Here is a 21,171-nt window from a genome sequence, read left to right on the forward strand (position 1 = left end):
GGGCGGGGGGGGGGGGCTGGCTTTGAATTAGTTGGGACAGTTACAGCATGCTTGCATGTTGCACAAAGTTGATTGGAAGCAAAAGTATTTGGGAATACGCTCTGGGCTGCGGCTGTGTGTGGCAGGGCTCTCTGCACATGCAGGCCTCAAAGTGAGAGGCGGACCCGGATGAACCAGGATGAACCCGGTTGGTACTGCTGAATGTGAGACCCAAATCTGGCTCAAACCCAAGGCTATGTTTTTGTCATTCCTTTTATCAGAGACAAAGAGTTATGCTTTGTTCAGATTGACAAAGCCTTCCTAATTCCAAAGTAGAACGGAATAGTCTTTATTGTACATTGTGCAGAATTAGATGCCGTCCATCTGCAAAAGTGTAATACAGGCGAATAAACAAAATTAAAAGAGCCTCTGAAAGTTAAAGGTCCCATGGCATGATCATTTCACTTTATGAGGTTTTTTAACATTAATATGAGTTCCCCCAGCCTGCCTATGGCCCCCCACTGGCTAGAAATGGTGATAGGTGTAAACTGAGCCCTGGGTATCCTGCTCTGCCTTTGAGAAAATGAAAGCTCAGATGGACCAATCTGGAATCTTCCCCTTATGAGGTCATAAGGGGCAAGGTTACCTGCCTTTTCTCTGCTGCAATACAGTATTATGGGACCACTAAGGTCTATATAAAAGAGACTTCAGATACATTATTATGGGACCACTAAGGTCTATATAAAAGAGACTTCAGATACAGTATTAGGGGACCACTAAGGTCTATATAAAAGAGACTTCAGATACAGTATTAGGGGAGCACTAAGGTCTATATAAAGAGACTTCAGATACAGTATTAGGGGACCACTAAGGTCTATATAAAAAAGACTTCAGATACAGTATTAGGGGACCACTAAGGTCTATATAAAAGAGACTTCAGATACAGTATTAGGGACCACTAAGGTCTATATAAAAGAGACTTCAGATACAGTTTTAGGGGACCACTAAGGTCTATATAAAAGCATCCAAAGAGCACCATGTCACAGTTTATTGTTTTTATTCAGTTTTATAGTATTTGGAGAGAAAATAAATTAAATTGTTTCAAAAGAGTATCCCGATTAAACTTCACATCACCACCAGTCTGTGATCCTCTAATAATATTCCTCTGATTTTAACTAACAGTCAAACTAGTTCATTGTTTCAGCTCATATAGAACAACTATGATTCATTGGTCACCAATTTCAAAAATAAGTGTAAAAGATGGTGTTCGGGGTGAATCCGGTGGTAATGAAAAAGAAAAGAAAAAACTTGAAAAGTGTCAAGAACATTGGAAAAGAGCGTTCATTTTTACCTGGTAGTATATCGGAAGGGATAAGCCGGAGCATTAATGAGGTCTAACGGTGATGTTGGCTGATCGGGCTCACAGTCGCCACTCACGTTCTTCCACTCTAACTCTGGGAAAACCATGTTTCTTTTTGGACCTGGCTTCGTGCATCTCTATGTTAGAACCGCAATGTCAAAAACACACTGTCTAAAATATAATTCATTATTTCATTCCATTTGAACTAAAGGGTCTATCCCGAAACATAAGAACAGCCCGTGAACAAGCCAGACTGTCCTAAACTCGACTGTTCAAACTCTCCAGAATGGAACAAAGGTGATGTCATTGTGTCAGAAGGCGTTTGGATCCCTACTGGATGTTGGAATGATTTGCAGTCTCTATTCGGTTCATAGCCAGTGTGAAGATCTGCACAGGCCTAAAACTGAGACTGGAACCCAGCCTTGCCCACATGTAACTCAGCTGCTACTACACAATTAGCCCCGCCCAAGGTAATTGTGATTGGTTTAAGGAAATACCAATAAACCAGAGCACATTTTACTCCCATCCCAGAATGCTGTGTGGACTAGCTAGACCTTCCTTTGCAGCGCTGTGGAGGAAGGTCTGGCAATGTGAGACCAACCATACCTGGACCATGGTTTGATGCCATACCTGCCAATCCTCTATCCTTACCATGCTTGTCATGCACATATATTACATAAACTAATTATTTTCAAATGTTGCCAGTGAAGGGAACCTGCAGAGTCCTCCAATGTGAACCTGTTCGTCAGTGAGGTTGAACACACATGGACACTGAGGATTTAGTGCACAGAGAAAGAAAGAGGGATATTTTCTTAATAAAAACATTTGAAAATAAACCCGTCCCCTGTCCCAATACCCCCACAAAACGGGAGTTCTGCAACCAGACCTGACCCTGATCCCAAACGTGAAAATGTTCTGGCAGCTCATTACCCGGACTTTGCCCTGTGCAAAAAAAAAAAAAAGATTTGTGTGCGTACAGTTAAAATACAGAAGATTGAGGATAAAAATTCATTGAAAAAAGAAACTAAAACATCGGGGGGGGGGGGGGAAATCGTGGGACAAAAAAACGGCAAAAAAGTGAACTTTAACGTGGACTTAAATCTCCCAAAAACAATGTCAGTTGTGGACAAAAGTGGTCAGAGGACAAATTATGCAACTGTGAATCACGTTCTATGGACAATTTCTGTTAAAGTACACACAGATATCTGTGCAGCCAGGCTCAGCTGGGGGAGCAGACGAGGGGGGGGGGGGGTGCTGAGAGCTGCAGTAAGAGCTTTAGGTGTTCATAAGTTTGAAACTCTACTATCACAGCTCTCTTGACTCCTTAATGTGACGGACTAGGCAACGAAAAAAATGTAATAAGAGCCAATGAAGTCAGAGAGAGAGAGAGAGAGAGAAAATAGACGTGGGGAGGAGGGGGGTGAGACACCGACACAGGGAAAGAAAGCAAATATGGAAACAATTCCGTGTCCTTGGAAACCAATAAGGCTCATTTGAATTTGAGACCGAGGACTTCTCTCTGCTGTCGCCTCACATAACCTCCTCCTTGCCCTTCTTCTGCGCTCCCCAATCAGTTTAATCTCTGCTCATCCTTCCCAGATGCTCTCCCTCTCTCTCCTTCTGATTTCTCTCCCTGCTCTCCGTCGTTCAATACCGCTCTCTCTCACCGAAGCAGATTTCTTTCCATGACGGATGGGCTCTGTGAACACTCGCCCCAAAAGCTCTGTCAGATCTTCTGCTCGCGTCGTAAAAAGCTGGGAGACGGGCGGTTCATGTTGGGACACGCCTGGCATTATGGGGCAGAGAGCGCCCCCCTCAGGAAGGGGGATTTGGTTTTCGGGGGGACTTAGCGTCACTTTGGCGTCTATGTCAACGCCTGGATCGAGTTGTGGTCGGCCAGGCAGCGCCCGCGTGGGCCATGGGAAAATCTGCTCGGGGGCCTGCTTCAAAAGAAATGGGGGGGCTTTGTTTCTTCAAGGTCTCCCTTTTTTCCCTGCTCTCATCCCATCAATTCCCCCGCACATTATTTCTCCAGTCTCTGCGGTTCTCCAACGAGCCCGCTGTAGTCCTCCTCTTTCAACTTAACCATAACCTCCTCCAGCCTTTCTCTCCTCTCTCCGTTCTGCCCTCACTTTTCCTCCCTGTCTCTCGTTCCCTCTCTCTGTCTACGATGGTCATGTCTCATGGGGGAAGACAGTTGGCAGGATGCAGGCTTGCTGCCATGGCAACAGCAACCCTCCCTCTCCCCAAGGTCTCCTTAGCAACTAGTAGCTTGGCATTGTTGTAATGAGCCGGCCCAGCATGCCACACTAGCAAAGCACGAGATGTGTGTGTGTGTTTGTGTGTGCCTGTCTTTGTGTTTCTGTGTCTTTGCCAGGGTGCAATGTCAGTTCGGGGTTTGACTTCAGACATGATGTCAATTAATCTTACAGGATTAGAAGTTCTGTTCAAGTTATGATGTGTGGATGTGCATGTGTTTTAAATGCACTAAAAGCTAGCTAGCTAACGCCAGACTAGCAGAGTGTGATATGTGTACCAGCGATCACGTGCAGTGAATGCTTTAATGTCTGTTTTGGTGAGCCCAGAGGGAAATATGGCATTTTAAAAGTAGCCTCCATTAACAGCAGCTAGCTAACGGTAGACCACAGGGAAAGGGAGCTATTTTCACATCCGTTCTGGAGCAACAGAGGGAAATATTCCAGTCGACCCAAGTGGAACCGAAATGAGGAACCAAAATGTGGGTTCTAATCCAGTCCGATTCGTACCGGTTGCGTAGGTACCCAACCCTGGTCTCAACATGGAAGAGTTACAGTCACCACACATCACACAGAGGAGAGCTTCACACTGTTTCCCCTTTGAAAATTGGCATACTTGCAAAGATCATATCTGATGAGAGATTTGAGTTATTCAGCAACAACAAAATGTGATTGATGATTTCCTGTGGCACGATAATCAATCTCAGGTCACCTTCACAGGGATATTTTGAAAAGTGTATTCAAACTCATTGAAAAAAACAAAACTATAAAGTATGAACTGCTGCCATTTGCATTAGCCATGGATTCTTCTCATACTTGCTATCAATACTACTGCTGTCCAACCTTGTATCTGACTGTGGGCCCAGAAGCAGTTATCAGGTTACAGGAATGCAATTAAAGATGAAGCTAATGCTGGTCCATTATAAACATGACATATCACCAAGGTTGCAGTGAAATATGATTCAAACAGTGTGTCTGTGTATGTATTTTGGTTTGATAAATGCTGCTAAAAGCGGTCATTGTGAGGATATTGGAACTGGAACAGTTTGTCGTGTTGGATTCTGGTTCCAGACCTCTGAATTGCACGGCTCCGATTTGTTTAGCGACTGAAATGACTCAAATACTGACTTTAAAAACAGACTTAAAATATATATCTTCATGATAGCTTATATTATTGTTATTATAATAATTCCAGGTTGTGCTTTTTTAAGGGCTACAAGCTTGTAAGTCAGAACTTTTCAGGCAGGATTAGAAAGGGAGATGCCATTTACAAAAAAAAACAATTGGTACATCTGCATCAGCTGATCTGCATCAGCTGATCTGCATCAGCTGATCTGCATCAGTGCATCAGCTGGCCAACTCCCCTCGCTGTTAAACGGCGTCTTAAAGCTGCTGTAGTTTGATTCTAACTGCTCGCTGCTTTAGTTGCTCCTAACTGCTTGCTGCTGCATTAATGCCCCCCCCCCCCACCCACCACCTTTGTCATGTATAACTTGACATAGGCTCTATGTCATTGTTGCTGCTCTGTTGATATGGGGGAGTAGTTTAGGGAGCGTCCCCCAATGCTAGTGCTGCTGTCCTGAAAGGTCAGGGGACTCCTCTGAACAGAGACATCCCGCCAAATTTGCTTCATCATTTATTCAATAAAATCTCCTAAAGCTTTTTTATTGTCTGCGTTGTTCTCGACATAATAGACCTGGCAGAACGTAATTTGTATTTCTTTTTCGCGATATTTTCGAAGGTTTCTTAAAATAAGCTTGGCAATGTTATGGCAACAGAGCTACTTGCCTAACCCTAACGCCACTCTAACAGGCTCTAACTTTGGGAATGGCCCACTCAGTTTGGCTTACGCAGATTTTGAAAGCCTTATATCAGCTACTGCTGAACTTTAAATCTGTGCTTTGGAGTTTGTCCCTAATTACCTAAAGTGTAGTCCCTCAGTGAATGTATTACTACGCAGCAATGTGTCTTTTGAATCTTCAATTATCCTAAAAGATGTTGACTGCTCCTCGCTACACCACTTCAATTTTGTTGTGAATGTTAGCAGGACAGATGACCAGGGTGCCATTTCCCCCGTTCTGGTCTACATACCCCTGCCTCTGCTGAATTACTTTAGGCTAGACCATATTTTGGTATATACTTAAAATAGAAGTATTTTAAACTATGTAAAGCGCTTAGTAAATAAAATATTCCCTCCTCCCAAACAGTAAGCAGACAACACAACGTCAGCCTGTATGAAAGTGAACCAAAATGGCAAGCATCACATTCACGTTAGTGTGATGCTTTAATCAAGCAGCAGCTTAGGGGGAAAGGTCTGAATACTCAGCCAAACCTCCCTTTTTTCTAACTGTAATGAATATTCAAAACAAAGTGTTGAATACTCACGGTCATGATTAAGTGGCTTTTCAGCACTACTTTGGATGAAATCAGAAAAATCTAAAATGAAAGTACAGACACTTGAAGGAAAGCTGATCACCACTTCTCCAGGTGTCATTCATTAAAGGCTACAGAGTTCTGTTTGGAAACTCTTTTAGTTAGTAAAGACCAAAGGTTGAGCTCATTATTCAAATGTGAGATAGTTGTTATTCTAGCGTTCACTGTTTGGAAGTTCCCATCCAAGTCTTTGATCCAATCTAGCGGTTCTTAGTATTTTATTAATGTTCCATTCGGACACGTCTCAGCCCGGTGTGTCAGCTTTCGACTGGGGCTCCTTTCATTGGTTGGAGGTGAAGTACAGCCTCAGTGTGTGAGTGTTGAGGTGGGTGGTGCTCTCCTGAGACCTGATGGCAGGTGTGATCAGGCATGTTTCTCAGCTTCTCCTTTGGCTCCCATAGGTGTCACGATGCTCCACCTGGCGTGTGAAAGCTCTCAGGGGAAGGGTAGAAATCACAGGTGTGGAGGTGACTCCTTCTGTGAGTGTGAGTCAAAGGTGGAGGTGACAAACTATTTTTTTCAACACCTATTTTCTGACTTAGTGTAATGGAAACAACAGCCTTTGACGTTGGTCCAGTATTATTGCACCTTATATTTACTAGTGGTGGTTGATGATGCTGATTCCCATGCCTGCTAGCTATATAGTTGTGATATGATCTAATGAGGATTTTTTAACAGAGAAACTTCAAAAAATGAAACAAAAGAGCCAATTCTATTGTATTTCTGCAGCCATTGACTGCAACTGTACTTTATTAGAATTGAACCGCCCAATGTCCGTGATGTAAGGGGAGCCAGCAGAAAGGAAGCACCACTCATGGCTACTCTGGATCCATCAGTCTTTACAGAGCTGGCTGTGGCCTGAGGACCGGGCATCTCTGGCACGAAGGGAGGATTTTCCGATCCCCTGGCCCGCTTTCAGATGCTCGTTAATCTGCCGGCTCTATTTTTATCTGCCCTCTCCTCCCGCCCCTGGGCTCTCTCCGCCTTCACTCGGCTCCTTATGTCCATCCGGAGAGGAAGAGGCTGCCTGGGCAGGCCGGCAGCTCCAATTAGAGGCCTCTCCGCTGGGGATTGGGCTTGCTGTCCACCTCTGGCCCCTCAGGCACTCTTCCCGTCTACCTTTCTCAGGTTAGCCTCAGACGACACCTCGCCCCCCCCCCCCCGAGCTTGTGGATCTCCACAGGGAGTAGAGGGGAGGGAAAGGCCTTCTGTCACCCGAGGGCTGGCTCTAGTCCCTGGGCTGTACTTTAAGGAGACGTTAACTGGTGCACCTTTTAGGAGGCAGCCTCAGAACAACTGCTGGAGACACTTGCTCTGATCGCTTAGTCACAGCCACTGTGGGTGTACAACCCAAACTGCTGTTGCCTCTGTTAACACGCTTATTCATCCTCAGTGCAGAGAAAGGCAGGTTTTGGTTGATTACTGATGTGTACTTTTTCATTTCAAATCCCCACCAATCTGTCCCCATACGGCCCAGTTAGACAGGAAATGCCCTAACCATATCCTTAGGAAATCTTTCCAATCCCTGAAAGAACCAAGCAGACCTGCGTTGATGGACTAACCCATTTCTCTTCAAAATATCCTTCCATTGATCCAGACTGTGCTTCTCTTAAATGACCTATGTGGCACATGTGTAAAGAGACATATTCTGGTGCTAAAGAAACTAAAACACGATAAAAAATGTCAGTATCTGTTAGGATTCCACACTGTGTTGTTCAGGGTGTTTCAACAGCAGCACTTCTTTGAAACTGATTGGTCTGTGCTGTTGCTGGCCTTGTACACGACTAACCTATTGTGTTTCTTGAATGGGCCTAGCTACACTGCATTCATCTGGATCATCTGACCTATTACTTTCCTGCAATTCGCCAAAAGAATAGCATCTTTTTTCCCCAGCTTAGCCCCCACCCTAACTCCGCATGCTAACACCTTCTCCAACCCCATTAATCCCTCAGCCTCCCACTCTTTACTTCCCTTCAAAGAGACAAGCGCTGCCCGTGACACCAGTCACAGGAAGTGAATCTTTAGCGTTGACTAATTTCCATCGATTGCCTCCAGACAAGCTTAGCAGACGAGACCCATTCCCACACAGAGCTGGCTGCTCTCATTTAAGTCTCCCCGCCTGCAGAAAACGCTTCACAATGAACGCAGTCAGCGCTTTTATCTTCTCCCCCTCTCCTGCTTATTATCAAATAAATAGAGAGATACCCATTGACAGGACCGTGCATAATGACTCCTGGCTGTGTGAAATGGATTCATAAATAATGGTTGAGCGGGGGGAGACGACGGATTTGCCTAGTCCCACTACTTCTCAACAAGGCGGCATACAACAATCCACACAACACTCAGACTGGATTGTGCGTGGAATTCAAAACGCAACCCTTGCTCTTGGATGTGCTGTGGAATGCATCATACACTAGAGGCAGGCTCCTTCAAATGTGAAGCAGAAAGCACTATAAGATCCACTGTGGGATGTTCTAGTGAATCCTCTAAAGAATCCCATCCGAGTGACTTCTCTCCTGTGAGGATTGAGAGGTAAAAGCAGCCTATAAAAATGTCCGGGAGCAGATCTCCTCTGCAACCTGTTCTCCCGTCTCCCAGCTGACAGAGCTGCAGCAGAAGGTAAATCAGTTAACTTTTTGCTTCAGCTTTCACGCTCTCATGAGCATACCAAGCGGTTCGAACACACTGTGAGTGTGCACTTTTCCATGTGCACACTCAATCCAACAGGAATACTGTTGAGCCCACAGACACCAGAGGCCTTCTTGTTTTTTAACAAAGCGTCCTCATCCGTCCCCTGTCACTGACATATTGCTTCATTAACGCTCTCGGCTTTGTGTACATTGACAGCTTTTTCAAAATGGCAGAGAGTAAAAGTGTTCCTGCTGCCTGCTCTGCGCCTAAGGGGCTTAAACAGACTATAAAACCCAAACTGAGTCTGTGCTAGTGAAGTGTGCTGTGACTGCCACTGTACCCCTGTGCCAAAGTAATACGTCTGTCTGAGGCACGGAGGGTGAAAAGGTCTCAATCGCCTTAATGCTAGATTAAGGACCGGCTTGATCAAGGCGTCTTAAGTGCTTCATTTTGGAATCAGGATCAATAGCGGCTAAGAAGAATTGAGCTAGGAGCTTCAGTAGGTAGAGCAGATTCAATAGAGGCTAATGACTTCTCCAAAGCCCCTTACACTGGAGGAATGGCTCACACTGTATACCCTGCTTGTTTTTATTAGCAATTTATTTTCCAGTCTTTTAAATGATGCAGAAAAGGTTATTCTCTCCCTGAGCTCCAGCTGTCACAGAAAGTAGACAAAGTAACAGGGCCTTGCATTAGCGCCTGCATGCTAATACGCAGGACTGAAAAACATGTTTTTTGTACTGGGAGCGGCGACAACAGTCAGGCTGTGGCGTGACGTGGCGGGGGTCAATCTGGATGTATTTTAAAGACCCGCGATGAAAACCTGTGCTTGTTTTTCTTGGCTCTCAATAACTGCCCGAACAATTACGTCTATCAACGCCGCGCCCAGCCTCGGTCGCCGTGATCCGACCAATCCCCACCCTGTCTCCGTGGTTTCAGGGTGAAACCCAGCTGAGGAGTGCCCAGAATTAACCAGGATTAGCCTCGGATTGTCCGGGATTACCCAAGCTGGAGAGGGATTAAGTATGATTGCCAGTTTGGGGTGGGGGTGTGGGTGTGTGGCAGGGCAGATGTGTGTGAGTCTGTGGGCACGTGCACACCGAGGTAAACATGTGTTAAGTTGTGAAACATATGGTGGCGTTGGTTTACATGTGCGTGCAATGCTGCCTGGACTGTAAAATCTGCAAAATACTAGATATGATTTGATTTCCATATCTTGTTGTCTGCAAAGAGGAAATGTCTAAAAACTGTTGTTCCCTCTATAGGGCGAGAAGGTCCAGTACACAGATGTATTTTCATATTAGTTGCTGTGTTGAATTCATATGGGAGGCTTTTTTCCCTGCTCAGACACAAAGCTCCGTTGAGAAAACTGAGAGAGAGGGAGAGAGAGAGAGAGAGAGAGAGAGAGAGAGAGAGAGAGAGAGAGAGAGAGAGAGAGAGAGAGAGAGAGAGAGAGACAGCGATTGGGTAAAGGGTGCAAAGGGTTGCATCATTCTCGTTGCTATGCAACACAAACTGGATAATTTGCAATAGATGTAATTAGCGTCAGACAGCTAACCCGGACAAAAAAGAAGAAAAAAAACAGGACAAGAAGGTTGAAAATAGTAATAATTTAAGAAAATTAGCCATTGCTCTGTTATTGCTATTCTGAAATGGAGGCTGCAGGCACAAGGCCCCCTGCTGAAGAGGACACACACAGTCAGACCATTTAAAGGCTGTTTGGTAAAGGGGGGGACAAGTAATCCACAAATACAATCAGAGAGGGGATTAAAGGTCCCATGGGATGGGAATGTCACTTTCTGAGGTTCTTTGACATTAATATGAGTTCCCCCAGCCTGCCAATGCCCCCCCGTGGCTAGAAATGGTCATAGGTGTAAACCTATCACCAATCTTCCCCTTATGAGGTCAGAAGGGGAAAAGTTACCTCCCCTTTATCTAATTAGCCGCCCAGAGAAGGTGCCCCCCCTATGAGAGAGAGACATCATGGCTTTTAAAGGAGCAAAGTGGCAGTTGGTCAAGGCCACCCCCCAAGCCTCCACCTTGCCCCCCCTCTCTCCTCCTCCAAAGCTACAGACTCAGAAATGTCACTTACTAAGGAAAGCTCAATGTGGCTGGAATTCTGCACCAAGGCTGAATTTGGGGTTAGGGTTAGAGACTTCAGATACAGTATTAGGGGACCACTAAGGTCTATGTAACAGAGACTTCAGATACAGTATTAGGGGACCACTAAGGTTTATGTAACAGAGACTTCAGATACAGTATAAGGGGACCACTAAGGTCTATATAAAGAGACTTCAGATACAGTATTAGGGGACCACTAAGGTCTATATAAAGAGACTTCAGATACAGTATTAGGGACCACTAAGGTCTATATAAAGAGACTTCAGATACATTATTAGGGACCACTAAGGTCTATATAAAAGAAACTTCATAACCTACCTTTAACCTCTCTTAGTCTGATACAGTTTTAACACACACAACTTTCATTTGAAACCTGGTGTACAATCGTAGACCACTACTCAGCCTGTTAAAACTCTGTTAACGGGACCAGGAACAACTGGATTGTAATGAAAATAGGTCAGGTTTAACTAAAACACTGTATACACTAATAGGCCTATATATGCACATCATCTACTAAAAGGGGGCCCTGTATTATATGGTTACATCTAAATGTATTTCATGCTGTAGTTTATCATCTTACCATAACCAGTATTTTCAGACCCAGTCATAAATTGCTGCCTGGTCGGGTGTTTATTAAAAAAAAGTGGAAAGGTGTGAGAATTCTGGGTTTAGACGGATATGTTTTTCTACGGGCGATTAGCTAACCACTGGACTGACTCTCCCATGACTCGACGAAATCAGCAGTGTGTCAGGGTCAAACTCAGTCACTATTGATGTATAATATACAGTAGTGGAGCGGGATCCAGTTCCCTGTAGAGGAGGGGGGTGGATGTGAGGACAGATTCAGTCACCGTTCTCTCTACAACAGTCCATCTCCTGCTGCATTAGCAGAAAGGCAAAGGCTGAGAGCAGCGGGAAAAGACTTCCCCTCCTCAGAATCACTCTTTCTGACACCTTAATATATACAGAGAGGCAGGGATTGGCCAGCTATGTGCCACAAGGGGCTCAGAGTCTGCAGCTTTCATTCCATCCAAAGACTACGCTGGAGGTTTTCACAGATCGGCTGCTCCTCTGTGGCCGACACTGTGCTAATCACTCTCATCTCTAGCCCTGGACTCTCCGCCTTCCCTTTGCACATGATGGTCCAATCCTGCACCAGGGTCACGCTGATATACCGGACTCATTAAAGTGATAAAACTAACCCTTTATGTCATCTTGTTGTCGTTTTAAAAATCAAAATCAAATGATTGTAGTTTTTTTTGGGGGGGGGACTCCATTTGTGGTCAGGCACATTCAGACAGAACATACAACAATATCAGTCAATAATCGTATATGAGAATTGGGGTTTTCCTTATTCTGGCACTGAGCCAGAAAACGCTACCAGCATTTTTTGGTTAATTAGATCTTTCTATGGGGGCAAACTTAATGATGGACTACCATGATGGACACCAGTATGACCAACATGTTCTTATATCCAATAAGTTCTCCAAATTCCACAACCAAATGTTAGCAGGACCACATCGCCTTCCATTGGGTTGGGTTTAAACCATTTGGTTAGATTGTGGTTTGGGTGAAAATGACTACTTTGCTGAGGTTGGAGGACCTTGGTTGTCTTGGGTAAAACTGGAGCCAGTTGGTTAGGGAACAATTGGGATCTTTTTATGGACATGGGCGTGTTGTTTGACTCAACTTAACTTTATTGGCATTAAAACAAAAGCTGATCAGAACTTATTTTGGGGAATCAGGGGCACTTCCTGAATTGTTTATGTGGGATGGCACTTTTTTTAACATGGTTTCACAGAACTGTATACAAATAAAGTGCAGTACACTTACAATAGACTTGCCTCCAACTTCAACAGAGAAAACCTTGCTGTACACAGTTTTCAGAAGCAGAACGGAAATAAACACAATTTATTTCTTACAGCAATAAGTGCTCTACAGTGAGTTTGTTGTGTTTCTACTTCTATCTGGCCTCAAAGTTTTAACAAAGTACAAACTTACCTTACAAGATGTGTTTAAAGTATAAATCCATTTGGATGGATAGGCAGTGATTCACAGAACAGGGATCCAGGTGACCGTGCTCTGGTCCAATCCAAATCAAATCTCTCAGATTGACAGCACCCCAGCCCAATGGATTGGGGAGGGGAAATCATATTTATGGAGTCAACCAAATAGACAGGACAACATTGAATTCAGCTTACCAAGGAAGCCAGTAGAGCTCAGCATTGTTATTAATAATCCATATGGATTTTGATTAGGAGCTTTATTGTCTAAACCATCCGAGGTGGACTGGCAACGAGCTAAGAGGTTGAGAAACAAAAGTTTCTGCTGCTGTGAAAACTACAAGTCTGAATGAAATCAAACTTGTTTTAAGAAAATCATGTTTTATTCACGATTTCTGGAGAAATATTGCACTGAAACAGCGACGTCTCTGAAGAAGCAGGGTTATAGAAAGGAACACTAAATACAGTCTGTGCAGAGTGACTCCGAAACGGGCTTTAATAATGTGTATTTGGGATTTTATGTGAGGTGAAGGAAGTCTTTCTGTTATTTAGCATATTCTAAATGCTCTAAATGGGGTTTAGTAAATAATAGAAACATGTGATAAATACTAAAAGCTATTCTGATCATAACCTACATGAAGGTAGGATTTAGCTGTACCTAATAAACTGGCAACTAAGTGTACATGAACTCAAAACAGCACATGTCAATCCTTATTGGTTAAGTATTGAAAGTACAGAAGTATAGAAAGAAGACACAAGATGTAACACGTCTTGCTTTTAGTTTGATTGATTATGTATTTATTTTCTTGATGACATGCGCACCTGTTGTCTATTGAACAATTCATGTTAATCAGATTCTGCACAGATGACAATGAATGACATTTGTTCATGGTACATGAAGTTTAAATAAGCCTAGATATGTCTTCTAGCTTCATGAGTCCTTTTCTAGTTTGTAAGTGACTCTTATTGCTCCCCTGTTGTCAGATAATGGGCCTGGCCATCCAGCCATCACCATATTTGGGCGTAGAAACGAAAAACATTAGGAGCCGACGGTGTTGAGTATCACCACAATTATTATGGTTATTTCATTATTTAATTACCATATTTTCATTATTTAATTATTTTTAAAAAATATCAAAAGGACAGTCTCTAAATGACAGTTTCATATTATGTCGCTGTTGTTAGAAACCCTTGGATGTCCAAAATCGATATGCAGAAGAGTGAAGAGCTGCCACGTTATAGCACTGTACAATGTATCAGCAGGTCCACTGGTCCACTGCTGAGGTGTAATTGTTGCTGTGGTAGTACAGAAGCTCTCTTGTCTCACACACACACACATACACACACACACACACGCTGCTAATCACAGCTTGGTACAGGTAGTGAGACGTTGGGACTGCTGGTGATTGAGCCTCCCTGGTGGATTGGAGGCAGGAATCTGACAGACTCAGATAAAAGGCTGTTTGGAGTTGCCTGCAGCATCAAACAGCATCAGCCACCCCCCCTCCTCTCCCCACTCTTCATTTCTCCCTCTTTTTGGTTTACTCTGTTGCCATGGCTACGCCCAGCGGAGCCGTCATGTTGTAGAGGAACCTGTCAGGCTCGGCGTTCTCAGATCACCTGATGCGGGTCACCTCCACCGGTGGCCTCTTTCACACGGCGTCACTGTTCAATTCAGCTTAGATGAAGTCGGCGCTCCGCAGCACGTCGGCTTATTTTCCGTCGTCAACGTTGAGCTTGTGCAATTTTCCCCCCGTTTTTTTGAGGAGGACCTCTCTGAACAGCAGAGGAAAAAAAACATGAATACATCTCTCTTATCCAATTTTCACGTCTATGAAGAGAGTCTAGTCAAAGCAGTGTGATTTGAGTGGAGGATGGGATGAAATTACCTGTTCAGAGTCACGCTGAGGGGATAGGAGTGTGTGAAGAGGGGCCTTTTCTTTATGAATGAGAATAGTAGTAGGTAGGATAGACTGATTTGAATTCCATTTAAAGCTGAATTCCCCCCCGGAAACATATTAACTGTTGTTCTGGATGCTGTGCCTTCATAATACACTGCAACAACAATAAAGAGCGGTCACCTCTTTAGCAGGCTGTCCAGTTCACAGTCCTGCAACTCTGCTTGCTGCCAGAGTATAGAGGAAAAGGGGGGGGGGGGGGGGGGGGGGGGGGGGGGGGGGGGGGGGGGGGGAGTATATGTGCCGACTGGATAGATTGCACTACAGGGTGAAATGTAAGATGGCCTGCCATTTAGCAAATATTTGCATCTCCTGCTGTTTGTTTCCGATATTAGCTCACTTTTCAGTGTGAATGAATGAAAGGTGAGAGGGGGTGGAAGTTGTGCAAGGTGACGGGAGGATGGATGTGGAGAGACGGAGAGAATGAGCAATGTCGTGATCAAGAGACGCTGGGACACAGAGAGAGAGATGAATGGGGCTGAGAGCAGGAAAATTGGACAGGAGGCGGGGAGTGAATGAAGATAGAGAATGGCTCGAGATATCAGGAGACAGAGATTGTGAGCTATGTGCAGGTAATAAACAAGGCAGAAATAGATAGATATCTCCAGAGAGGAAAAAGAAAAGTGTGTGATTGTGCACATGGGGAAGAGGGTAGCGGTTGAGGGGGGTTTGTTCTTCCCAAAAGATCAGAAAAAAAGCAGAAGAGAGGGAAAGAGAGAGAAGCAATGGGAGGAAAGCTGGAGAGTGTGAATAATGACACAAGCAGGAAAGATTTGGATGAACATGCTGTACTTAGACTAACTTGGCCAGCTGAGATGATGTGTATCCCTGCTAAGCTCTCCTTTAGGCAGGCTTAGATCTCATCAACTCACTCCAGGTTGGCACGGGCTTCAAATGCTGCTGCTATGAAGCCCTGGATTAACTATACAGCCGTCACTCCGACGCTTAAACAGGGGTCTGGAGAGGCTTATCCTATACACCCCCCCACCCACCATCGGCACATCCGTCCGTCTTCCAAGGAGCTTTGATCGTAGGCTATGGCGATATCTGCCGCCGTGGCCTACGATCATGTTAATTGTGTCATTAATTTAAAAGAGGTTAAATGAGCATGTCTCGTTCCCCCCCCGCCGCCCTGTTTACTTCTCCTATATCTTATTTCAGGCGTGTGTATGAGTGTTCCTTTTTCATTCTGGTGCTCTTCCAGATCCCCCCACCCTGTCTCTGGCTCTCATATTTAGAGGCCCTGCAATCGATATGGTCTGTCTGTGATTGGGTTGCCTCGCGTGATTCATTTCTGTAACCTTGGTGATGGTTTGATGTGAAGGCTGCACCCATGTCCGTATTATGACTCAGTGAACACGTGTGGAGAGGAGAGGCTGGTCAGGGGAGGTATCGATTGGTTCTTCCCTGCCCTCTTTGCTCTCCCCTCCATCTCCCTCTCTTTCTTTATCCACCTTTTTTCTCTCTCACCAAGCAGCCTTGATAGTTTAGCCATAATTTGAAATGACTTTGTGTTCTCAAAAAATCATTATTTAACCCTAAATGTTCCCTTGGGTCTTAATGTTTATCTCTTTTTTTCTCTCTGTCCCTTCTCTGCCTCTTCCCTCCCTTTCTCCCACCATCTCCTTCCCATCTTTCTCTCTCGTTTCAGAATTCAATCAGACACAATCTGTCCCTGCACAGTCGCTTCATCAGGGTGCAAAATGAAGGGACGGGGAAGAGTTCATGGTGGATGCTGAACCCAGAAGGAGGGAAGATGGGCAAAGGCCCCAGACGAAGGGCGGCCTCTATAGACAATGGCACCCGCTACCTGAAGACCAAGGGTCGCATTAGCCGTAAAAGAGCAGGGGCCATAGGCCTTGGACGGGGACAAGGCCAGGGTGCCGGACCCACAATGCAAGGTTCCCCCGAGCATGGCAGTCCAGCAGGAAAAGGAGGTGTGAGTATGGGGGGTGAGGAGTTTGACACCTGGACGGACCTCCATTCCCGCACCTCCTCCTCTGCCTCCACACTGAGTGGCTGCCTGTCCCCAATCCTGGCTGAGGCGGAGGCTGACGAACCGGAGGAGGGTGGGCTGTCCTGTTCAGCCTCCCCTCGACTGTACCCCAGCCCCACCAGCACCCGCTCCCCGGCCCTGGGCACTGGGGGCCACTGTCCAACCGTGGAGCTGCCCCAGCTGACTGACCTGACAGGGGCTATTAGTCTAGATGAGAGTGGCTACCCCCAACCACAGCAAATCAAATGCAACGGTTATCCCTACGCACCTGCGCCCAAGGCAGAGGGCTCCTACTGTGGGCCCATGTATGGACAGCCATCCATGGGCATGCTCCGGCATCACACTCCCATGGAGACCATCCAGGAGAACAAGCCAGTCAGCTTCCAGCGCCAAATGAGGGGCTACTCAGAGAACAACGCTCTACAAAGTCTGCTTACTGAGGGACCTCCGTACTGCAACAAAGACACAGTGCTGGTCCCGGTACGCGAATCACACACACTAATGACACAGGGGACAAATGGCGCTCATAGCCAGCACAGCCACAATCAGAATCACAGCCACAATCATAACCACAATCACAGCCAGGAGCATGCTCATAATCCTGGTCTACACAATGGCCATGGCTCAGTCCATGACCAGAACACAACCCACCGTCAGAACCACAATCAGGGTCACAAACACCAAGCCAGCCTCGACTACAGCCACAGCCACAAGCCCCACCCTGCCCATGACTATGGTCCAAGTCACGAGCACGGTCACAGTAACAAAGTAAACACCAGACATGATCACAACCCTCCCTCCAGCCAGAGTCACATGCACAACCACAACCCCCATAACCGTATGCACAGTGGACCTCACCCCCAGGCCCTCTCCCCTCGGGTAAGCACTGACATCCTGCAGCCCTACAGCCTCAAGACCTCTAACCACTATGGGCCCCGACCGCACCTCCCAACATCGCCGTCCCTGCCACCCAACCCTGCCGGGGTCATGGATGTTCCCCAGGACCCTTGCCGCCTGGCGTCCGCACCTCACCCCCGTCACCAGCCTTACCCTGGAGCTCACCATCAGGGTCTGACCGACTCCTGGCATGGCTACTACCACAACAACCACCAGCCAGGGAACGCTGGTTACCAGGGGCAACAGCACAACTCCCACAGTAGAATGGCTGCCAATCTGGAGATGGAGAATGTCGCTAGTAGCCTGGACTGTGATGTGGACTCCATCCTGCTCAATGACTTCATGGACACAGAGAGCATGGACTTCAACTTTGACGGCTCTCTGTCCCAAGGCATGGGCATGGGGATGGGCATTAGCTTGGGGGCATTTGCTTGTCCTCCATCAGCACACAGCAACCAGAGCTGGGTGCCAGGATGAACCAAGGCCCAAAGGTTTGGAATGACACATGACCTGAAAACTCACCCACTGGGCCAGGCCGCTGGTGGGCTGTACCCTTGGACTGACTGACTGACATTTTGTTTCCTGAGGACTACATACACCCTCACATCCTACTCTTTCTCTTTCTCCCCCACTCTGTTTATAAAGCGTTCTGTCTCCATATTGAACCTGTCCCCCATATTAGCCGAGTCCCAAAGCCCCCCTTGTTCATGCCCTTCAGTTTTTCTTTGTTTTTGGTTTTTATGGTCTCCTTGCAATCTCACTCTGCCTGTCCTAAGCTCTCAAGCACTTTACATCCATCCTTTTCACACAGATGCAGTAACAAAACAGACCAGGCAAAGTCAGGATGTGTGTTGGCTTAAATTTAATGTATGCAATCCACTTTACAGTATTATCTCCTTCTACAAAGGAGGTGTTGTTTTTGACTTGAGAACATGATCAAACAGTTGCATAAATATCTGTAATGTAGAGGTGCTTTTAGATTGGGGGTTAAAAGGCAGGGAAGGCTTTGAGGGTTGAAGGATGAAGAAGAAGGGTTTATAGAAGAAGAGGGAATAAGAACTAAAGGGATGGAAGGAGAAAAAGGAAGGAGAAAAGCCTGGGTCTTCTCTCCCCAGTTTGTTTCATTGCAGGAGGACAGCCATACATCAGGCAACCAACAGCACCACTCCAATGAAATGCAACGTCCCATCTTTAATCTCCAAAGTAATGCCAGAGTAATGCATCACTATTGCAAATCTAATGCGCCACTCTGTGTTTTTTCAACCCCCCCCTCTCCTCAACTCCGGACACACCGGCTTAATGTGTTTTGGCGAAAGTGATGATTAAAGTCACTCTGCACTAAATGGGGGGAGGGATTGAAAGGGCTGGTTGTTGAAGAGGGGGGCACTGAGGGGAGATGATAGGAAAGGAGAAATGCAAATATTCCCTCTGTGCCTCTTCCTCTCCATTTGGTGGATTTATGTAGCTTTTCCCGTAATGAAATAAGCAACGATCAGAGCCTGCTGTACATCCTGAGGAGCTCTGTGATTGGCCTGCGCCGGGCTGCCTCAGCGTGGCTCCTTCACCGGCTGACCCCAGAACAGCTTACCGAGCAGCTGTGGTCAGGCCAGCATGTTGATGGAGCTGCCGTCGTCAGACCCCAGTCAACCTTGTCTAATTCACTAACACCCAGGTTCAAGCCCACTATGTGCTTTTACTCCTGCGAATTGCACACTGATGAACAGCGTCAGCTGATTACTGTTTGGTGCTATCTCCTCTGCCCAGGCCCCCTCCTATCACAGCGCCCCATCCCGAGGTTACTCAGAGGGTAAACAAGAGTAATTAACCGCCAAACAAGATGGATGATTTATGCAAGTGTGTGTATTCGCTCATCGGCACAAAGTCATAATTCTTTCTCCCGCCAAGAACAAGGAGGGTGATTTTTGAGAGGTGATGCCCAGCGACAAGGTAGGCAAGCGGCGTGCTCACAGTGTCCTTCAAGTCCTTCAAGCATTCCCTTTACAAGCATTCCCCGCCCTGCCCCGGCCATAGCTTTACTTTGCTGTCGTCTTTTCTTGTGCTCGTTCTGTGATCGTGCAGTTGTCTGTCCTGTTTTAATACAGCATGGATAGAAGCTTTCGTGTGCATTTGTTTTTCATCATTTCCAGAGCGGAACCATGCAAAAGGGAAGGCATTCGCCAACCCTTGTCCTGGCACCTGTCCCACTCAAGATACAAAAAATAGGAACAAGAGGGAGAAGAAAGGTGGATAAATACAGTGAGACTGAGCGAGGGTGGGGGGAGCTTTGTGAGTAGACAGGATTTGTAAGAATGGGAGAGATTTTCCAGCTCGGTAGCTTTCTGTACAATTGGCTGTTTGAATCAGGCCAAATGTCAAGTGGCGCTCAGCCAGCTCCAGCGAGCTTTGACCAGAAAGCCACTTCTCCCTGCTGATCAAGGACAATGACGGGTATTTCCATAAACGTTTCTTTTGCTTTTTTTCTTACCTTTTCATGAGTTAAGATAGCCCATTGTTGTAACCCAACTGTAATTTGTTCTCTGACCTGTGTGCACTTGTGTGTCAACCTTCTCGTGGGTGTGCGAGTGTGTGTGTGTGTGTGTGTGTGCGTGTATCACAGTGATGTTCAAGAAATGATTAAGGAAATATTGTTGAGAACTAACTTGCCCTGGTATTGTCCACGTTGGGATGAATGCAGCATACATAATATATACAGTTTATATTTATTGGTTAGGGAGACGGGCCTATGGAGGCCCGCTCAGACCCCTTCACTGCTTTGTCCTCTTCATGACAAGGAGGCAGACTGCTTTCAGTTTAACTACATTCCATTCTGTACATAATCTATATTGAAAAAAATTGTATTATAATTTTTTTGCAAATATCATTTTTTTCTTTTCTAAAATGATGTATCTGCTCATCTGGTGACCGTAAATAAAAACAAAAAAGAACATGATGTTTTTCTGTGTCTCTGTGTTGTATTCGCATGTACAATAACACTGGTGTCAGGTGGAAACCTTGGATCTCTTGCATAAAAGCCTAAAGCGTGATTTATGCTTCTGTGTTAAATCTACACCATAGCTTTATAAGAGTCTTTATAAAAGAGACTTCAGATACAGTATTAGGGACGACTAAGGTCTATATAAAAGAGACTTCAGATACAGTATTAGGGACGACTAAGGTCTATATAAAAGAGACTTCAGATACAGTATTAGGGGCCACTAAGGTCTATATAAAGAGACTTCAGATACAGAATTAGGGAACACTAAGGTCTATATAAAAGAGACTTCAGATACAGTATTAGGGACCACTAAGGTCTATATAAAAGAGACTTCAGATAAAGTATTAGGGACCACTAAGGTCTATATAGAAGAGACTTCAGATACAGTATTAGGGACCACTAAGGCCTATATAAAAGAGACTTCATATACAGTATCAGGGGACCACTAAGGTCTATATAAAAGAGACTTCATATACAGTATTAAGGGACCACTAAGGTCTATATAAAAGAGACTTCAGATACAGTATTAGGGACCACTAAGGT

General features: G+C 45.6%; 1 protein-coding gene across 1 annotated transcript in view; it reads left to right on the forward strand.

The window, feature by feature from the left end:
• foxo6b (forkhead box O6 b) overlaps positions 1–20,580 on the forward strand; it is a 41,196-nt gene extending 20,616 nt beyond the window's left edge. Inside the window, exon 2 of the mRNA XM_034891892.1 lies at positions 16,392–20,580. Within this exon, the coding sequence (XP_034747783.1) occupies positions 16,392–18,110 (1,719 nt within the window). The 3' untranslated portion in view covers positions 18,111–20,580. The remainder of the gene's footprint in view (positions 1–16,391) is intronic.
• Positions 20,581–21,171: the final 591 nt, after the last annotated feature.

This window comes from Etheostoma cragini, chromosome 14 (assembly GCF_013103735.1).
Source record: "Etheostoma cragini isolate CJK2018 chromosome 14, CSU_Ecrag_1.0, whole genome shotgun sequence".
NCBI lineage: Eukaryota > Metazoa > Chordata > Actinopteri > Perciformes > Percidae > Etheostoma > Etheostoma cragini.